Below are 20,895 nucleotides of genomic sequence, written 5' to 3'. Positions count from 1 at the left end.
TGTAGGTTTAAGTGGTGCAATTTATTACAGTAAGCGAGTAACCAGAGGGGTAAAAAAAAAAAGCCAATAAACAGCTAAATGATAGTTAAGAATTAAAATACATAATAGCCAAAATACAACTGCTCATTGCTGTGGTACATAGTTTAAATGCAATAATAGAGTAATAAAAACAATACAACACCCTTACCCCACTAGTTGAAGAGCAAGGCCTGCCTCCTTTGGTAGGCCATCCAATATTCCTTAATGTTGTGAGCCCCTGGAGAACATAAAACAAACAGTAATGAGCACACCATATCCATGAGCCCCTGGAGAACATGAAACAAACAGTAATGAGGGCACTGTATCCATGAGCCCCTGGAGAACATAAAACAAACATTAATGAGTACACCATATCCAAGAGCCCCCAGAGAACGTAAAACAGACAGTAATGAGCTTACAGTATCCATGAGCTCCTGGAGAAAATAAAACAAACAGTAATGATGGCACCATATCAAAGAACCCCTGGAGAACATAAAGCAAACAGTAATGAGCACACCATTTCCATGAGCCTCTGGAGAATATAAAACAAGCAGTAATGAGTGCACAGTATCCATAAGCCTCTGGAGAACATAAAGCAAACAGTAATGAGGGCACTGTATCCATGAGCCCCTGGAAAACATAAAACAAATAGTAATGATGGCACCATATCAAAGAACCCCTGGAGAACATAAAGCAGACAGTAATGAGCACACTATTTTCATGAGCCTCTGGAGAACAAAAAGCAAACAGTAATGAGTGCAACATAGCCATGATTTCCTGAAGAAAATAAAACAAACAGTAATGATCACACCATATAAACAGCTCCTGGAGAACATAAAACAAACAGTAATCAGCACAACGTATCTATGAGCCCTTGGAGAGCCTAAAACAAACAGTAATGAGCACACCACACCCATGAATTCCCTAGAGGACATAAAATAAGAAGTTATGTACTCACCATAACGTTCCATCTGAGTAGGTGACTTCATTTGTCTGCAACCTTTGGGTCTTGGATCTGACATCAGATCTGAGCTGGCAACTTATTATACAGCTTATGGATCCGAGCTCCTAGCTCCTCCCCTCACCCATAATGCCCTGCCAACCCCAAATGACCTCAGATCAAGTTTGCCCTTCTACAGATACCTAAATAAAGGTGTTCCGAAAGGGATCAAGGAAGGATATTCAAGACTAGCTTCTGAAGGTCAGGGGGAAGGAGGGGGGGATGGTTGCAGACAAATGAAGTCACCTACTCAGATGGAACGTTATGGTGAGCACATAACTTCTTAATCTGAAGTAGGGACTTCATTTGTCAGCAACCTTTGGGACAGAGTCCCCAGCTACCTAAATCTTGGGCGGCCATCATGGAAGGATGTTCCGGAGCACTGCGGAGCCAAAGGATGCTTTCCCTCTGGAAATAACGTCCAGTTTGTAATGGTTGATAAAGGTATGAGATGAGGCCCAAGTGGCTGCCGAGCAAATATCATCCAAGGGAACTCTAAATCTAAAGGCGGCAGAAGTAGATCTGGAACGAGTGGAATGTGCACGGACTCCCTGAGGTGCGGGCCTCCCAGAAGTTTCATAGGCTAGAAGAATACATTGAGAAATCCAGCATAATAAGGTGACCTTCGACACAGCTTTACCCAAATTGAATTTGGCAAAGGAAATAAACAACTGATTGGATTGTCTGTGACCAGCTGTCCTATGAATATAGAAACACAGCTGCCTGTGCACATCTAAGGAATGCAGCTTGTATTCTCCTTTATTCTGGTACTTAGGTAAGAAAAGTGGTAGGTTGATGGACTGATTGATATTGGTTTCTGAGGCCACCTTAGGTAAAAAGGAGGGACTGGTCCTGAGGTACACTCTATCCTGATGAAAGACCAAGTAAGGGGGTTTCACAGAAAGGGCCTGAAGTTTGGAAACTCTTTTCGCTGAAGTGATAGCTACCAGGAACGCTGTTTTCCAAGACAGATATTTAAGTTCGGCCGAGGCAGCTGGTTCAAAGGGAGGAGCAGTCAAAGCTTGAAGAACTAGTGATAGATCCCAAGGGGGTACAGCTTCTTTGATAGGGGGTCTGAGCAGAAAAGTACCTTTGAGAAAGGTTTTGCATAATTTTGCTGTCATCAAAGGACCTGTCTCATGTCCCACATGATAATGGGAAATGGCTGCCAATTGTACCTTGACTGTCGAACAGCTAGCCCCTTGCTGAAAAAGTCCGGTGAGGAAGTCCAACATGGATGGTAACGGAGCAGTAAAGGGATCCAAGTTATGATGTTCTGCCCAGATGGAAAAGCGATTCCATTTACTGCGATAAACTTTCCTGGTGGAAGGTTTATGCGCTGCCACCAAGATGGCCCTAATTGGAGAAGAGATGCCGGGAGTCCTGACTAAGAGTGGAACTGGAGCAGCCAAGCTGTCAGCTTCAGGTTGTCCAGATTTGGGGTCAGTAATCCTAAGGGATGAGATACTAGATCCGGACTGGGATCCAGAATCCAGGGAGGATTCATCAAGTGAGACCACAGGTAAGGGAACCACGTTTGACGAGGCCAGAATGGGGCAATGAGGATCATTCTGCTCCCCAACCGAGAGGCTTTCTGTATGAGCTTTAGCATCAGGGGTAGAGGAGGATAGGCATAAAGTAGACCGGGTGGCCAAGCATGCACTAGAGCATCTCTCGGGGCTTCCCCTGGGGGGGGAATCAGAGCGAAGAAGCTGGCGCATTTCGTATTTGAAGGAGAGGCAAAGAGATCGCAGCAGGGTTGCCCCCATTCGGCAAAAATCTGCTTTGCTACTTGGGAATTGAGAGACCACTCGTACAGGGAAAGAATAGTGCGGCTGAGTCTGTCCGCCAGAATGTTGGACCATCCCGGAATGTGCGTTGCGGTTGGTGGAGATCGCCCATTCCCACACCCTCATGGCCTCTCGGCAGAGAGGGTAAGACCTGGTTCCCCCCTGTTTGTTGATGTACCAGACAACTGACATGTTGTCCGTCTGTATCGCAATAGTTCCTATTCAGAGAAGGTTCTGAAGTGCTTGCAACGCTAACAGCACCGCCCTCATCTCCAGAACACTGACATGCAGGGAGGTCTCTGTGTCGTTCCACGTGCCTTGGACCGTTCTGCCTGTGCAATGCCCCCCCCACCCAAGGCGAGAAGCGTCCGTGGTCACCATGACGACTGGAGGCGGAGTGCAGAAGGGTCGGCCTGTATGGATGTCTGGGGACTGGAGCCACCATAACAGGGCCCTCCTGCAAGCCTTGCTGATTGAGATAGGGTGACTGAGGGGAAGAAGCTGAAAGGACCATTGCACTTGGAGGGTCCACTGTAGTACTCTCATATTCAGTCGAGCGCATGGAAGAAGCGTTATTGCTGCCGACATAGAGCCCAGCGCCCTCAGGACCAATTCCACTGGTGGAGCTTCTAATTGGAGGATGGCCCGCACATGAAGTCTCAGGTTTTGCAGTCGTTCCGAAGTGAGGTAGGCTCGCAGACTTCTCGTATCCAACTTGGCCCCTATGAACTCTATCACTTGTGTCGGAGCAAGGGAGGATTTGTCCGTATTGATCATAATGCCTAATTGGGGAGCTAGGCGGAGAAAGTAGTCTCTGGCTGAGCAGAGTAGATGCCTTGTTGGGGTGTTCAGGAGCCAGTCGTCCAGGTACGGGAAGACCTGCATTCCCTGGAGTCTCAGGTGGGCCGCTATCACTGCTAAAACTTTGGTGAACACCCTGGGGGCTGTGGTGAGGCCAAAGGGAAGGACCCTGAACTGATAGTGACTGGCTCCCAGCCGGAAGCGGAGAAACCTCCTGGATCGTCTATCCATTAAAATGTGGTAGTACGCATCCTTGAGATCTATTGACCACATCCAGTCGCTCTCCCGCAAGAGGGGGAGAATGGATTGAAGAGTGACCATTTGGAATTTTTCCTTGGTTACCGACAGGTTCAAGAGGGAAAGGTCTAGAATCGGTCTCAAGTCCCCCGTCTTTTTTGGCACCAGAAAGAACCTGGAGTAAAACCCTAATCCGAGCTGGTCTGGGGGGATGGGCTGGATGGCTGTTTTTCTAGCAGCTGCTGGATTTCTGCAGCTGCCACCTCCCTCTGATCGGGTGGTACATTGGGGAGATTCTTGAGTCTGGGGACATGATGCATTGGGATTCTGTAACCTCTGGATATGATCCGAAGCACCCAGCGGTCTGACGTGAAGGACTCCCAAACTGCCAGGTGCTTTGAGAAATGCCCCCAACTGCCTCCAGAGTGGAGCAGTCAGGCAACCCCTCAGGGCTGCTGTGTGGGCCGATCAGAGAAGGTTTCTCTGGACCCCAAATTTTTCGGGGCCCCTCTGCCTCTAGGGCAGCGTCCTCCCTGTCCTCCTCTGCCACGGAAGGACTGGTTGTCCGGAGCAGGTTGGGAATGTTGCGATTTCCGGAACCACATCTTCTTCTGTCCCTTTTGGTTCTTGGAGAAGGACCTCTGGGGAGCAGGGAAGCAGACTCCAATGGCAGACAACGTCTTCCCATCCTTTTCGCTCTGGACAAGAGTCTCGCGAACGGTCTTGCCAAACAAGGCAGAACCATCAAAGGGGGCATTTGCAAAGGACGCCTTGAAGGGCTTCGCGAAGTCACAATGTTGGAGCCAGGCCTGACGTCTCATAACTAGGCCCGCTCCGCTGGCTCTAGCAGCTCCCCTCAGTGGCGTGGGACAACAGCCACATAGAGGTATTGGAAATAGATCTTAGAGTGGCCATACAGGTGGAGTACAACTGCTTGTCCTCCGCCGACATGGACTCTGGGGGGGGAAGCAGCGTATTCTTTAATATGATCTCACTGCATCCTGATGATATGTGCCATGTAGTTCAGGGACCTTACTGAGAAGGTCGCTGAACTAAATACCCGCTTCCCGAGGCGATCCATCAAGCGGGACTCCTTGCTCGGTGGATGGACCGAGGGGCTCTCCTGAGCAAGTTCCCTCTTAGTGGCTGCCGCCATCAACATGGCATCTACGGGGGGACCCTTGCTCCAGTGGGACCGGTCTGCAGGGGGGCTCAAAATTCTATCCGGGCATTTGGGGACTGGCTCCACAGTGTCCGGCTCCTTCCACTCCCTGGTGGTAATAAGGTCCACCAGAGGGTCGGCTGGAGGGGACACCCAAGAGGTAGACAGGCCTGCTTCGAATGCCTCCAGGAACACAGACTCATCGGAGGAAGCCTTTGGGGCAGACCACCCCCCCTGATCCTGAGCATTTCTATGATGTCTCCAAAGGAGACATCCTCGGGGGGGGGTGACCTTGGGGAGCCTTCCCCTTCATCCAAGTCCGTGTCCTCTGTTAAGGACTCGGGGGAGTCCACGTGTCTCCTCTTACACTTATGCTTGCGAGGCACATCCTCGGGGGGACTGTCCGAGGAGGTCTCACCAGCAATATCCTGTTCCAATGGAACAACCTGGGACATCGAAGCAGGCTGTTCCTGTGGCCGGGTGATGGAAGCCTGACCCAGCAGAGAGGGAGTGCAGGGTGCAGCCGAAGCAAGGACCGGGGGTCCGAATGCTCTTGACAGAGCCCTCTCCACTGCATCGAAGGCTGAGGGGGAGCTGCACTCCCTGAGCTCCGAAAGCCGACTCCCACTCGGATCCGATGAAGGGATCAGAACTGGCGCCGAGACCGTAGGATCTGAAGGACCCGTGTGCTCCGACCTGGACAGAGCCAAAGGCACACTGAATCCCCCGGATCCGAAGCTAGGCCCATGGCTTCGAGAGGTCGGATCCGATGATGGAACCGACAGACTAGACGGCAGGGTCGGATCTGAAGTACCCAGTACTGTCGGTGCCGACCCACCACCGGCTCCAATGCTGCCCGGCTCCGAGCGCTTCGAAGCGGGTCGGGGAAGGAGTTATTGGGGGAAAAAAGGGTGTCGAGCTCCCCCCCCGAAGGGGGGAGGCAAGAGCACTCCCATCTGCAGCTGGGCCTGGATGAACCTTCTCATCATCTGGTCCAAGTCTGAGTCAGAAAGGCTGTACGTGGATCTCGACGAGGCCACTGAGGCAGGCCTGGAATGCCGCCTCGATGACCTCGACGGAGATCGGGTCTCCTCCTTCTCTGGTCCCAGGAAGAAGCAGGGTGATCAGAGCCGAGGAGGAGGGGACCTGGAAGCCGTGGAGGGAGAAGCCCGCTTAGCAGGGGGGGGGGCCGAAGCAGAGGCCTTGGCCCGCTGCTTGTGGTGCTTCTCCCTCCTTTTCTCCCTCCTGGCCTCCCTGTCCTCCAGCACCTTAGTGGGAGTTTGAATCCCGGCCGAGGGAAGGGGGGCAGGAGTGGCCACCACCAAAGGCTGACGAGGTGCCATGGGAGCAGAGGAGGCCGAAGCCGAATCCGGGGGCAAAAGTCCCGCCAGGACCAGCTTCAACCTCCATTCTTTCAGTGCCCTGGGGTTGAACGCCGTGCAAATGGCACACCCAGAGGACAGGTGTTCAACCCCAAGGCACCGAACACACCGAGTGTGGCCATCTGCCGGTGAAAGCTTATAGCCACACTCGGTGCACTTGGAAAAAATGGGTTTTGGGGCCTCTGACATGATAACAAAAAACTAACGTAAGCTACACAATAACACTAGGCCCCAAAAACACAAGCAACACACACACTCTACGAACCAAAGTCCAAAGAAAGTTCCGTGCTATAACTAAAGTCCCACCAGACAACAAGATGCAAAATCCAAAAAGAAAGAATGGCAGGACACTGCTGGAATCCACAGCATGCATAGCACAATGGAACCAAAAACACAAACCAAAGTCCAAAGAAAGTTCCGTGCTATAACTAAAGTCCCACCAGACAACAAGATGCAAAATCCAAAAATAAAGAATGGCAGGACACTGCTGGAATGCACAGCATGCATAGCACAATGGAACCAAAAACACAAACCAAAGTCCAAAGAAAGTTCCGTGCTATAACTAAAGTCCCACTCTACGAACCAGTGAGGGGAGGGATTACACTAAAAATTAAGAAAATATCAAAAAGGGAAAACTAAATCACACACACTGTTTAACAAACTTAGAAAAAACTCTCTAATTTTACAATATTTTAACCACTTATCTGTTTAAATTGCCAGGAGCTCAAAATCCAGCTGTCTCTTCTAAGAGCGGCAAACTAGATCTGAGGTCATTTGGGGTTGGCAGGGGATTATGGGTGAGGGGAGGAGCTAGGAGCTCGGATCCATAAGCTGTATAATAAGTTGCTGGTTCGGATCCGATGTCGGATCCAAGACCCAAAGGTTGCTGACAAATGAAGTTCCTACTTCAGATCAAAAGGTAATTACCACACCGTATCCAGGTGCCCCTGAAGAACATAAAATAAACAGTAATATGAACACTACATCCATGAGCCCATGGAAAACATAAAACAAACAGTAATAAGAACACTATATCCATGAGACCATGGAAAACATAAAACAAACAGTAATGAGTGCACCGTATCCATGAGCCCCTGGAGAACATAAAACAAACAGTAATGAAACCACTGTATCCATGTGCCATGGAGAACATAAAACAAACAGTAATGAGCGCACCATATCCATGAGCCCCCGAAAAACATAAAACAAGCATTAATGAGTGCACTGTATCCATGAGCCCCCGGAGAACATAAAACAAACAGTAATGAGCACACCGTATTCATGAGCCCCTGGAGAATATAAAACAAACAGTAATGAATGCACCACATCCATGAGCCCCTGGAGAATGTAAAACAAATAGTAATGAGCGCATCACATCCATAAGACCCTGGAGAACATAAAACAAACAGTAATGAGTGCACCATATCAATGAGTCTCCAGAGAACATAAAACAAACAGTAATGAGCACACCGCATCCACGAGCCCCTGGAAAACATAAAACAAATGGTAATGAGTACACCATATCCATGGCAACAGAAAACACTTACAGCTCTAGATTCCAGGCCTACTGTACAGTGACACAGCAAAAACAGACTGCTTAATATAATACTAGGGCTCTCTCAGCAATTTATTCTTCTCACTAAAGGAAATGTCATGGGTGAATGTCTTTTGAGGTCACTTTACTTAGGTTGGCACTGATTGCCAGAGTGGGTGATGCCAGTAAAGAATAGTTGTGTAAAATCCAACCATAACCATAGATGTCCTTCTCTTCTATGTTGCAGCATTCTTTACATGTGGGGGAGATTCTCTGCCCAAGTGACCCAACGTCTGGCCAGCATACAACAGCTTTTAGCTACTTCAAGTATTTGGTACATCACACATATGGCCTGGAAAAAGTCAGCCATAAAAGGATGTCCGCACGTATAATCCTCAGAACTTTTCTGCCGCGATTCGGAATGCTTGACTCGTATGTTGGTCTGCTGCCTGAGTTCATTGGCTGCTGCCTGTTGTATGCTGGCTGGATGTTGGGTTGCTTGGGCAGAGGATCTCCCCTATATGTAAAGAATATTGCAACATTGAATAGAAGAACATCATTACTCTCTGTCCTGGCAAGCTTGTGCTAGGCATTTGCCTTATATAGGAGACCTTCATAACCACTCAACAGGCACTCCCTATGCTGCATGTGCAACAGATGTAAAAAGATTTTGCACTCCCTTTTGCATCATGTTACCTTATAGGAATGTACAGGGCTATGGCCACCATAATGATGCTTGGAACAGTTTAGAGGCAATATCTGGCTGGCATGGACTGTCATGCATATCCACCCTCTAATCCGCATGTGTAACAACAGGTGTACCTGACCTATAATGAGACCAAAACATTGGCAACAACTGAAGAGATTTACCACACAGAAGACTAAGGTGCTGCTGTGGGTCCTATGCAATCATAGCAGGCCCATTGCAGACAAGACCTTTCAGGACCAGAGACCTTAGTGACTGGTGCATGACAGAAATACCATGGGTAGCCAAAATAAGTCACTGACAGGTGCATCACAAGATCACTGACCAATTCTTGCATGCACAGACCAAGATTCAGGAAATACTAGGGGCATGTTGACCAACAAAGGTGGAACCCCAATACAGCAGCATCTCACAGACACCGAGGAATTTTTGTCATTCATCAGTAGTGATACGTGACAGAGCCCTCTTATCTGGTGGTGGATTGGATGTGGGAGCTGGGCTGGTGAACACTGCTTGAATGTTAGTAGGGTAGACACCAGGTAGTAACACGTACAATTCCTGTAGGACATTACCTAGCACCTCTACACTGTTTACTCAGATATATGTATTTACACATATCAGCCAGGAACAAAAGGGCTGCAATGAAGACAATCTGCACAGCAAGGTTAGGCATCAAGAGAATGGTTTGGAGGGACAGCTGTATCTCACAGAGGATACTACTGCTAGGGAACAGACTTCCCCATCCACATAAAACAAAGCCCATCCCTTTCCATATTCAAGCACAACTTGTTACCTCAGATGGGAAATTTACCCCAATACAGCCCCCCCCCCATGCTACTAATGAACAGAAGCAGCTCCTAAATGCTTTATCCAATGCATGGGTCGTCTCAAATTATCTGTTGAATGATCACTCCTATTCTCATTAGGGGTAATACATAATTATCACCCATGGGATGGTACGGCCAATCTATCACAATATCGGATAGGTTAATTCGAGCTCCAAAAGGGAAGTTGGCTAGACTTAAAATGGCCAACTAGGACAACTAACCTAGTATTTACCTATGAATCTATAAGGTATCTATGTGCACAAAGGCTGTGTATATTAATGACACGTAGTAGTCTGTGTGCTGCATAATAGAGGGAGTCATAAATATGTACAAGCATTGACACTGGTATGGTATCTGCATGCATTCACAGGCTTCACTGGGAAAGGACCTGTACATGTCAGCACATGCCTGAAGTCAGCAGGTCTCTGCAGGCTGACAGTGAAGGTAAAATACACCCATATTAGCCTAAAACCAGTGGCATAACAACAGATTTCCAAGTATATCTTTATCTGATACACCAAGAAAAGATAAAACAGTTCCAAATTAAAAAAATAAAAAAGTGAATGCAGTCCCAGATTGCACAACTTTTTAGTATTAAAACAAATAAGCGCTTTCGTCCCGAGTTTAATATATTAGGAACTTTATCAGATTTACAGTGTTTCCTGTCACAGTGGTTTAAATCACTTCAAAGCAATGACATCACATCATATGGCTCTTAAAGTGCAACAGTGTGTCTAATGTAAATCTTATATACCAACTTGTTTCAATGTTATAAATATACATTCAGCAATAAATTTCATAAGTCATAAAGTTAAAATTTGAGAAATACAAAATTGATATACAGTTAAATACATATATATAACCCGAAGTTCAAGTTATTTCCAACATTAAAACTAGCTAAAGTACCTATGCTTATAAAACCTTCAAATCAAGTTCTTCTAAAATACTCCTATACAAGCATTCCATAATACACTTTTGAAATCATATTTTCCCCCTAAACAAGTTAAAATATTAACAGTTCTGACGACATAAAAGTTCCTTTGTTAGTAAATGGCATTATCTTCTTAATGCCTTTAGTTTAATTGACACACTGTCATTTAGTCCTGGCCAATTTAGGACATTTAAATGCAACTGCCATGCAAGTTCTAGTTTTTCCAACAAGTATGGCCAAGCGCTCCCTCTTTCAGATATTTTTAAGGATTCCAGGACTAAACATTTGAATCTGTGTCCAGGATTTCCAGAATTATGTTTAGCTAGGGCGTTAAATTCACACCCATCCCTTATATTTCTTAGGTGTTCACCTGTCCTGTTCTTTAATTTCTGTTCTGTTTTGCCCACATAAAAACATAGGCGGTTTTCACATATAGCACAATAAACCACCCTTTCACTACTATAGTTAGATGTTTCCTTAATATTTATTCAGACCCCATTTATTTATAAACTACTAGTCTCCAGAATGTAAGGGCAAAATCTATATGTACCACATTTAAACATTCGTCCTTCTCTTATTTTCCTTTTGTTCTATTAGATTTTTTATTGTAGCTCCCTTCCTGTATACACCGATAGGTTTCTCACCTAACAATTCCCTCATATGTTTTTTATTACTTAACACATTTCAGTTTTTTATTAAAATATTTTTAATTACAACTGCATCCCTAGAAAAAGTTGTTACAAAATAGACTGGTAAGGTGTCATTATTTGTTCAATGTTAGTAGTAACAGTTTGTCGCTCTACACCTAGATGTGTGGTTCGTTCTATGTTATTTTGTTTTCCTATTTCCACCAATTTTTCCTTTTTGTCTTAACCTCATCCATTATTTTATCTATTAGTTCCATAGGGTAACCTCTTTTAATGAGCATTCCTTTTAACAGTTCACATTCCTTAATAAAATTTTCCCATAATGTTACCATCTGTGCTGCTCGCACAAACTGTCCTTTTAGGACAGCTCTTTTTTGTGACATGGGATGACAACTATTAAAATGAAGAAAGCTGTTGGAATAGGTCTTATGGAAAATTTCAGCTAGAAATCTTTCGTTCAGTCATTTTTTAATAAAATGTCCAAATACGGGATTTTATATTCATCAATAGTACAAGTGAACTGTAAAAAGTCCTTTGTGCCATTAATATACTCCACAAAAGAAGCTGTTAACTCCTTTGGTCCTTTCCATAAAATAAAGATGTTATCCAATTAAAGTATATATGTATTACAATAAATGAAGAATGGAGATGTTCTTAAAAATCTTTTCTCCCATTCGACCATTATTATATTCGCATATAGGCCTCCACAACAGGAGCCCATAGCTACTCCTTCGTTTTGCAGATAGTATTCCCCCTCAAATATAATAAAGTTATTTCTCAATACTAGTTCCAGTATTTGTTCATATGTATTAATTTTATTCTGGGGCATCTTTTTTGACTGTAAAGCAATCACAAAACCACTCTATTCCAAGGTCGGGGGTATAACGCTGTATAGATTCAATACATCTGTTGTTATGAATACAAACTGATTACTGTATTCTAATGCATCAATCTTCCTAAGAAAATCCCATGAGTCTATACAGATATAAGGTTCTCCCTTAATATATTTATTAAGTTCCTTGTCCAAGAATTTTGCCAAGGGGTAAGTAATTGAACCCCTTGCATTCACAATGGGCTATGGGCATCTGAGCATTTTCACATGCATTTATATGCAAAATCTTGCAAGTCATTTGATCATCAGCCACTAGAAACTATTTTTAATAATCCAAAATGAAAACCAAAGTTAAAAATCAAAAACACAGGCACACAGATTGTTGCTATATCAGTTTTCAGTTTACTATAAAAAGGGAGAAGAACAATACTGTTGACTATAGGGACAGTCAGAAACAAATGTCCTATTGCATTAAGTGAAACAGCACATTTGTGTAGCAACATGCAAGCAGGGGCCATTCAGAGCATACATAGCTCAACCTTGCTAGTAAGAAAAGAGTGCAGTATGCATTGCATGTAGATGACAGGATAATGACATGCAAATGATTGTCAGAATGGTACTGAGAAGAATCTTGTAAGTAAATGATGAAATCAAATATGGCAGGATCATTCAGAAATGTATACAATTTGCTATATGAGTACAGACTCACCACTTTGCAGGCATATAATGGCATTGGCTGTTTTTCTGAAGTCCTAGGGGCCACTGACTCCACCCACATTGCTGTCAAAGCTCCCACCTGTTCCTCAAAGTATGTGGTATATCATCCAGAAGAGCTTCTACCCCATCAACTGCCTGATGGTGTACAGTGCAGTGGATTTTATCCATCAACTGCCTGATGGTGTACAGTGCAGTGGATTTTATCCATCAACTGCCTGATGGTGTACAGTGCAGTGGATTTTCTGTACAACATGTCAGGGTGCCATTAAGGCATTTCCCATGATTCCCACATCTGGAACACATGCGGCCTATACCACTGTTCATATGGCATAATTTTCTATTTTGTCATCTAGTTGGTAGCTATGCATGCTGTCACTCATAGTGGCCTGGGGCATCCAATCCCATAAATGTAAGGACCATATTGCAGAAGATTTGGAAGAAACAGGAAGAATGCAAATGGAAATGAAGATGTCCAGCCCAAAGATGGCTGTATTACATGAGAGAAGACCTGTGACAGTCAGGCATGACACAAAGAAAGTATCAAAGAAAGAGGTGGCAACACCTGATATGACACCTAAACCCCATGTAGAACAATGAGGAAAAGGGTCTCTGGACCAGTCCACCTATACGGTTTCCAAACAGTAAATAAATAAATAAATCCATCCACAATCCCTTTTTTCCCATTCTGCACATGGGGTTGGGGTGTCACTTTCACAGTGACAACTAACTAGAGCCAAGGTTCACACCGGCAGGTGGTTAGCCCTGCCACTGAAATAAATAAATAAATGATGATGATTAAAATAAATTCTTTTTTATTAATGCTTTCACTGCTGTTACTTTGCTGATTTATTTATTTATTTTATTTACTGGGGTACAGCACTGATCTCAATGGGCCATTTGCAGGCACATACCTGATACCTCTGATAAAGGCATATATCTTATACTTCTGACAAAGGCACATATGTGATACCTCTGATAAAGATATAAAGGCACATACCTGATACCGCTAATAAAGGCACATACCTCATACCTCGGATAAAGATAAAGGCACATGCCTGATACCTTTAATAAAGGTACATCCCTGATACCTCTGATAAAGGCACTGTGGAGTGGTATCCCATATAGTCTAACCATTTGCATTTTTAGAAGGCTTTTTCTACTCCACTGCATCATCCTATAGCTCCCTATCCAGTGCCCTACATCCATCACAAGGTCTGATAGCCACTTCCTAAATCAGGCTTCCTCCAGTAGGGCTGAGAACAGTACAGATGTTAAAAGCATCCTGTGGGTCTGACCATCAAGATCTTCTAGGGGGTTCCATTAGTCCTACCCCATTATTTTTCCTCTCTCACAGTTCTCATGGAAATGTCTGTGGGGCTTCTGATACACCTTTGCAAAAGCTCAGCCATGTCCACCCTATCCCCTCTTTCGGCCTTCCCTCCCATTAACAATGCCCCTAGGCTTCACCGGGGATCATCGCAGGAGATGTTCATATAACTGCCCTTCCCCAAGGGCTGATAACACCCATCACTTCCTGACGCTCCATCAATCACCCGAGCTGCTGATCAAACCTGGGTCAGCTGAGCTGCAGTTATGGCATTATCCCTCTATTCCACTGGAGTAGCTACCCTCTTGCATCTATTGTTGGTATTATGTCATGCAATTTCTTAATCTTTCATGAATCTGGAGATGTATCTTTATCAGACATGATGAAACTATACAACTGTTAACTCTAAGTTTATAATCACACATTTCTTTTTATTCTCTGTCAGTCCACTTTTTCTTAACTAGTGTTTACCTTAGTGTTCTGTTTTGTGCCTCAGTTATTTTACTAAACAATACTAATGCTTTACATATTGCATTCCTTTTTTTTTATATCTTCTTAGCTGATGTGTGTTGTGAACCTTGGCTCTAGTTAGTTGTCACTGTGAAAGTGACACCCCAACCCCATGTGCAAAATGGGAAAAAAGGGATTGTGGATGGATTTATTTATTTATTTATTTACTGTTTGGAAACCGTATAGGTGGACTGGTCCAGAGACCCTTTTCCTCATTGTTCTACATGGGGTTTAGGTGTCACATCAGGTGTTGCCACCTCTTTCTTTGATACTTTCTTTGTGTCATGCCTGACTGTCACAGGTCTTCTCTCATGTTTTTAGTGTAGTACCTAGCTGATTGTACTCTAACTTAAGATCAAACATGCTGAAAATGTTTTCCCACTTAACTCCACAAAAATGTAATCTGTTGTAGGTGTTATATGTCTTTCCCTTTTGTGCTTTATTAGCATGTCTCATGGTGCAGATACATACTTCATTAGATTGTTTAGGCTGCGGTAATGACTACAAGGTGTCGGTTCTGTATCTGTATCCCTATCCATCCATTTTCTAAACTGCTTGTTCTGGTAAGGGTCACAATGCAAGTAAACTCAAGATAGATTAGACATCATAGTCCCTGGCAACAGTCTCCAGCTCAATGTGTGAGATCTCCAAGTATTGTGAGGAAAGCTGAGAGATATCATCCCTTTAACATATTTTGAATCTGCAGGAGGGCCTCCTCCCAGTGGCCACCCCTGTGGAGAGTACTCTGGGGCCACTTACACAATTTGCTCAAATCATCTTAACTGACACACCTCAACACAAAAGAGCAATGGCTGTAATCTATGATCCCTCCAGATTGCCAAGCACCTCTTTCTGTCTCAAAGAATGAGGCCAGTTACCTGGCAAATGAGTCCTATTTTTTCCACATGAAACTGCAATCTCCTCTTTTTCATCACTACCCAAAGTTCATAACTGCAGGTGAGAACAAGAACAAAGACTAACTGGAAAATTAACAACTTCATCCTTTGACTCAAGGAAGCCTGTTCTGGTGCGCTCTGATAAAAACAGGTCTTAAGCTGCCAAGTGATAATTTGCTGGTGATTTGTATAAGATGGTTGAGGTGTAAGACTACAGACGCAGAAAACCCTGGGTGAGTAGTGAAAGCATCCTGAGATTGCCTAGTTAATGCGTCTGTGCAGAATACATTCAACTTCCTTTTCAGAAGAGCTTCTCCCACGTCAGAGACATGTAATCTAAATGGGTCCTATTCATGACCTTAGAAGCTGAAAAAGCAGCAAGGAGCTGTGGCACTTACCGTGGTGAAATACCTGCTGGTGAAGAAGTAATCAGATTAAGGAAAGATGCCTTTCATTCAGTGTTAGTGGAGAGGGTAATTATCTTGGGATTTGAATGATAGCTATGAACAAGCCAAAAGGAAAGAAGACAGTAGCTGAGGCAGTTACCAAACCAAAGGTCTGAATGTGGGAAAAGTTTCACAAACATGGAAATTACTTTCACATGGCCTCAAAGAAGGTCTTGCAAATCAAGCATTGACACAAGGGTGGGGTAGTGGGATGTTACCCACCTATTCTCTGCAAGGGTGGAAGAAGCTAACCTTGAATGGAGATAGTGGTGAGAGGTTAAAGGACCATTTTAAAGAACTCTTTAATCTGTGGATATGTCATCCTTTGAAGAGGCAGTGCCAGAAGCAGACAGAGGAACCAGATCTATTTCAATAAAACATGCCATTACAGTGTTTCAAATGTTCTGCTATGCCAAGGTTATGATCTGGGGAACAGTCATATGTAAATGTTAAAGGTGTTGCAAAATGTTGGGGTGTCATGGTTAAAATGCCTTTGTAATGTTGCTTGGAAGGCGGGGACAGTACCTCTAGACTGCAGACTAGGGTACAAGATGTATTTCCTAAAAGAAAAGGGAGTGTGTCACTTATATAGAACTTGTATTCTTCAACGTTCCAGGGCAAGCATATGCTACTGTACTGGAAAAATAAAATTTACCATCTGAGTATCTGATTCACAGTAAGAAATGTAGATCCCATTCTGATCATTGAACAGTAGGATAAGTCTGCCACTGCATGAATATTAAAAGGTTATATATGTGTTTTGTGTGGTTATAAAAGGCATACGACTGTGTACTCAGGAATGATTTGTGTACTTTTAGAAGGCATGCAACTATGTATTCTGGAATGTTTTGTTTGCTTACAGTAGGCATATGACTGTATACTCTGGAATATCTTGTTTGAAGTGCTATAATACTATGGGAATCCGATGGTGCTGCTTGGTGCCATTTGGTTCTTGAATTTCAACAGATAAGAGATGTGTCCTTATTCTCATTCATAGGAGAAGAAGGATTCAACTCATGGGATATCTTGTGTCCCAACCATTTGTGTTTTTCACGGAGAAGTTATCCATTATGGGGATGCTAGTTATGCATACATATATACATACATACATACATACATACATATAGCATGCATGTGATGATGTTCACATAGCCTTGCATGACTGTGATCTGTAGTAGCCAGCAGAATGATTGCTGAGTGCAAAGTGACAGTCTTTATAATCAGCATCCCAAAATCAGAGGTCATGGTTCTCCCATAAAAAAGAGAGGATTGCTTCTTGTAAGTGTGGGGGGTATCAGCTACCTTGCCTGGTTATCGGGGTTCTTGTTCATGAGAAAAGGTGCAGGGCTCAGGAGACTGGCCAGTGAATGCAGATGGCTGCTACTGCATTACAACTTTATGTTTGGTACTGTACCAACAGATCAGGTATACAGCCTGTATTTTTTCTGTTACATCTCTGTGCTTTACTAATTTATTTAGTTCTATATGTTTTGATTCCCAGGATGCCCATCTGTTTTTTGCCCACGGGTTTCAGGGAGGAAATCTTGAGGAAAACAATTTGACAGATTTAAGGTCAATATAAAATGAATAGTTTCAACCTGAGAGTTAAACAAGCTGAACCTCTAGCCATCAACACTGAGTATACAAGTTGTACAAAAATACACTAACCATACACTTGAATCTATCTATGTATCTATCTGTCTATATAAAACATTCTGAAAAGGCAGTGATATAGAGAGGAGTAATTCATGAGTGATGTGAGATTTTAAAACAGAACATGTAAAATTGTACAATGCTTCTGATTTACATTGTACAGCAGTAACTGAGGCTCAAGCATAAACAATGGTAACGGGGAAGCACTGATAATTAATTGTTCAGTAAGGTAAAACTGACATTCAAAGTTAGTATGTAATTCTCTATTGATTTTTATCATCTCCGTTGATTACATTCAAAGAGCAGAGTTTAGGGTATCTACATATACACATAATTCAATTCTAGCCCATTGGTAGCATACTTACCTGTCAGCATGCAGTGTATCAGCAGACAGCTGAGCTCAACTAAAATAAATTATGAGTTTAAATTCAAAACCCTTACTGTTGATAACTAGAAAGCCCCTGTTATAGGCATTAAAGGGATTACAGGAAGGATCACAACTTGAATATCAGTGTAATTAAAGATGGATCTCAGATTACCAACCAGACATAATTGGGAGAAATTTTTGCCAACAAGTTTTCAGCCTTATCAACTAAATGTTCCACAATGCCTATTTTAATTTAAATTATGATATATGTTTTTGTTCTACTTTAAAATCTTTAACTAACATTAAGTCATTTTCTGCAGGTGGGCCTAATGACCTTAACTGGTACTTTTTGACAAAACTCAGTGTGGCTGTATTACATTGCATGCATTATGTTATTTCAGTGTTGAGTAAAGGAAGAATTTGTTCCATATACAGGAAAACATCTGTTATATCCTTAATTAAGGGAAGTAACAATTACATACTGGACAGTTACCATCCAGTTTGTCTCACGTATTACAGGAAAGTGTTTTTTAAAGAGTGACTTGTTACATAACAACAGAAACATTATATAACACACTGGACATCTTTCAGCTTGTGTTTTTATGGCAAATCAAGTCTGACTAACTTATTCAATTTCTATTAAACTGTATGGTAGTCAGTGGATGTAGGATTATTAGTAGATGTAATCTATCTGTATCTGTCCAAGGCATTTGACTCTGTGCCACTTACAGAAATGTTATCAGTTTTGTATAAAGTGGGCATAAATCAGTATGGAGTTATGTGGATTAGTGGTTGCTTGACTGAGAGGTCCTTCAAGGTTAAAACTGAGGACATTACTTGTGATAATAAGAAGGTAACAGTTGTGGTTCATCAGGGTTCAGTTCTTGGACACCTGCTGTTTAATATATTCATGTGTGACTTTCTATCTCAAAATAATATGTATTACTTAGTAAGTTTGCTGATGATAGCAACCTCTGGATATCCTTTATTCTTATGCATTAAGTAAAAACATGGGGTTTAATGCCAATAAATCCATTATACTTTGGTTATAATAACTCATGTTTTCTATACACTCTAGATTGTGCTGTATTATGTAATAAGAACAAGGTTAGGGGGTTAGGATTAATAATGGATAACCATTTAAGCTACGAAGATAATCTTTTATTGGCACTATGATGTTATATGCAGTTATTAGGGACATTTTGTGCAGTATTTTAAGTCGTGATGAGAGAATTTTAATTCCTCATTATAGATCTGTTATAAGACCTTATATAGAATACTGTGGAGTTGCTTATGTCTAGAATTGTAATTGGTTAACTAGGATGGAAAAAAATCAGAAGTATTATACTAAACAGATAGATGGATATGAACATATAAATTATTGCTCAAAGATGTATACCAGGCTAACAAACACTGAGGCCTTTATAAACTACCCATGCCAGTACAATGTGCACTTTCTTCCAAATCATGTTAAAATTCATTCAGTGTCACTTACTGTACACCTTTTTTTAGTCTAAAAACAAATTACAGCCCCAATTGTCAAAACTGAAATGAAAGCAAATATTCCTAAAAACTGAACTAAACAGAAAACAGACTAACAAGAAAGAAGCTCTGCGTAATTCATTCCTTCAAGAGCATGTAATAGACCCTTCACTGTAATTGACTGGAGCAATTGCCCAGGACTCAGTATGGTACAGTTTAGTACAAATGCAAAAATAATGTTGCTATGTTAGCTACAAATGGTACTGAGATAAGGCAAAATAGTTATGGTACTATGAATAATACATCTTTAATGAACAACTCATTTTGTAAAACAAACCTGGTAAAGCAATATTTTTGTCAAAGGGTTGGTAGACTGTGGGATGGATTAAGTGGGAATTAGAAAGTCCTGTAGTCTTGATAAATTCAAGGCTAATTAATATAAACAGTTTAGTGACAGGGCCTATGGAGTTCCTTTATAGGTGGCAAACTCATTTATGAACTCTGCTGAGGCCACTTGTTTGTGTCACATTGAGAAATGAACACTGAACTTGATTCCTAAAGTCAGATTTTATTTGCTATTTAATACTGATTGTACTGCTCAGATTCCTGATTCCTGATGGCATTTTGTTACAGATTTGTTTTATTTAGTTTTGAAAAAGTGTCTGGCTAAAGTTGTTTTTATCAGAATATTTTATGCTGAGCACAGAAATTTGGGTTGTAAAGTGAGATGAGCTGCACTGATGGGTATTTGGGGTTTGATTTAAGGAGGTTGTGGGCAAAACAAAGGTGGAACTAGTGTACTCTACTTATTGATGAGCAAGATAAGTTATACAGTAGTGTTTAATGATGTTTATTTTGAATACAGCCAAGGATAAAGTTTGCTGACTTGCTGCATGTTTATTTTAGCTTTGTATCTAATTTGTCACAGAATCCAGTGTAGGATATGCAGCTACAGAACCATTTCAAATGTACTACAATAGTAACCAGTTCTTCTCTGGATATGAAAGAAAGGCAATGCCTTATCCTAATATAGATATCTAAGAGGATAGCTTATTTGGGTATATATGGCGTTTAGAAGACAACTACCTCCAAGAATGTTTGGGGTTATCAAAAAGTAGTACAAAACTATCAGACAACCTACATAGAAGATTGCATAGGAATGAGAGGTGCACTGGTTCTCTACGAGAGTTGCTGATGCATGGAACAAACTGCCAAATTACATTAAAGCAAGTACTAGTTAACATATTTTTAAGAACAGTCTGAACACTTATGGGAACTAGTGTTTTGGTATATTGGCAGGCTAGAAGGGCACTAATGCCTGTGCTTGAAATATTTTATGTATGTATGAATGTAAAAGACTTTCTTGTCACAACTGTAGAATACTCTTCCTCCTTAAGTTTGCGTATCGACTGTTTTTGACTTCATGCATATGTTAACCTTCATTGACAGGTCACCTGCTTGAAGAAATAGATCTGCATATGTTGGAAGGGAAGGCAGAAGTAGTAGCGGTAGTAGCAGCAGCAGTACTACTAGTAGTAGTAGCAGCAGTGGCAGCAATAGTAGCAGTTACTTATGCATATTGATAAACACCATTTAGGTAGTGGCATACCTCTCAACCACCTAGAGCAAG

General features: G+C 42.5%; 1 protein-coding gene across 10 annotated transcripts in view; it reads right to left on the bottom strand.

Annotated features, from left to right (window-relative positions):
* The window catches only part of PKNOX2 (PBX/knotted 1 homeobox 2), a 3,468,198-nt gene that overhangs the window by 1,301,746 nt on the left and 2,145,557 nt on the right, over nucleotides 1–20,895 (bottom strand). For 8 of the 10 annotated variants that reach the window (XM_044081208.1, XM_044081207.1, XM_044081210.1 and 5 more), the window contains one exon: nucleotides 188–256. The exons of the other annotated variants lie outside the window; for them this stretch is intronic. In XM_044081208.1, coding sequence (XP_043937143.1) covers nucleotides 188–256 — 69 coding nt within the window. The remainder of the gene's footprint in view (nucleotides 1–187; nucleotides 257–20,895) is intronic. 10 annotated transcript variants of the gene reach the window in all.

The sequence above is a fragment of the Protopterus annectens genome, chromosome 8.part0 (assembly GCF_019279795.1).
Source record: "Protopterus annectens isolate FY-2018-M chromosome 8.part0, PAN1.0, whole genome shotgun sequence".
Classification (NCBI taxonomy): domain Eukaryota; kingdom Metazoa; phylum Chordata; order Ceratodontiformes; family Protopteridae; genus Protopterus; species Protopterus annectens.
Note: the sequence above shows the minus strand (reverse complement) of the source record. Positions and strands in the feature narration are given on the sequence as shown.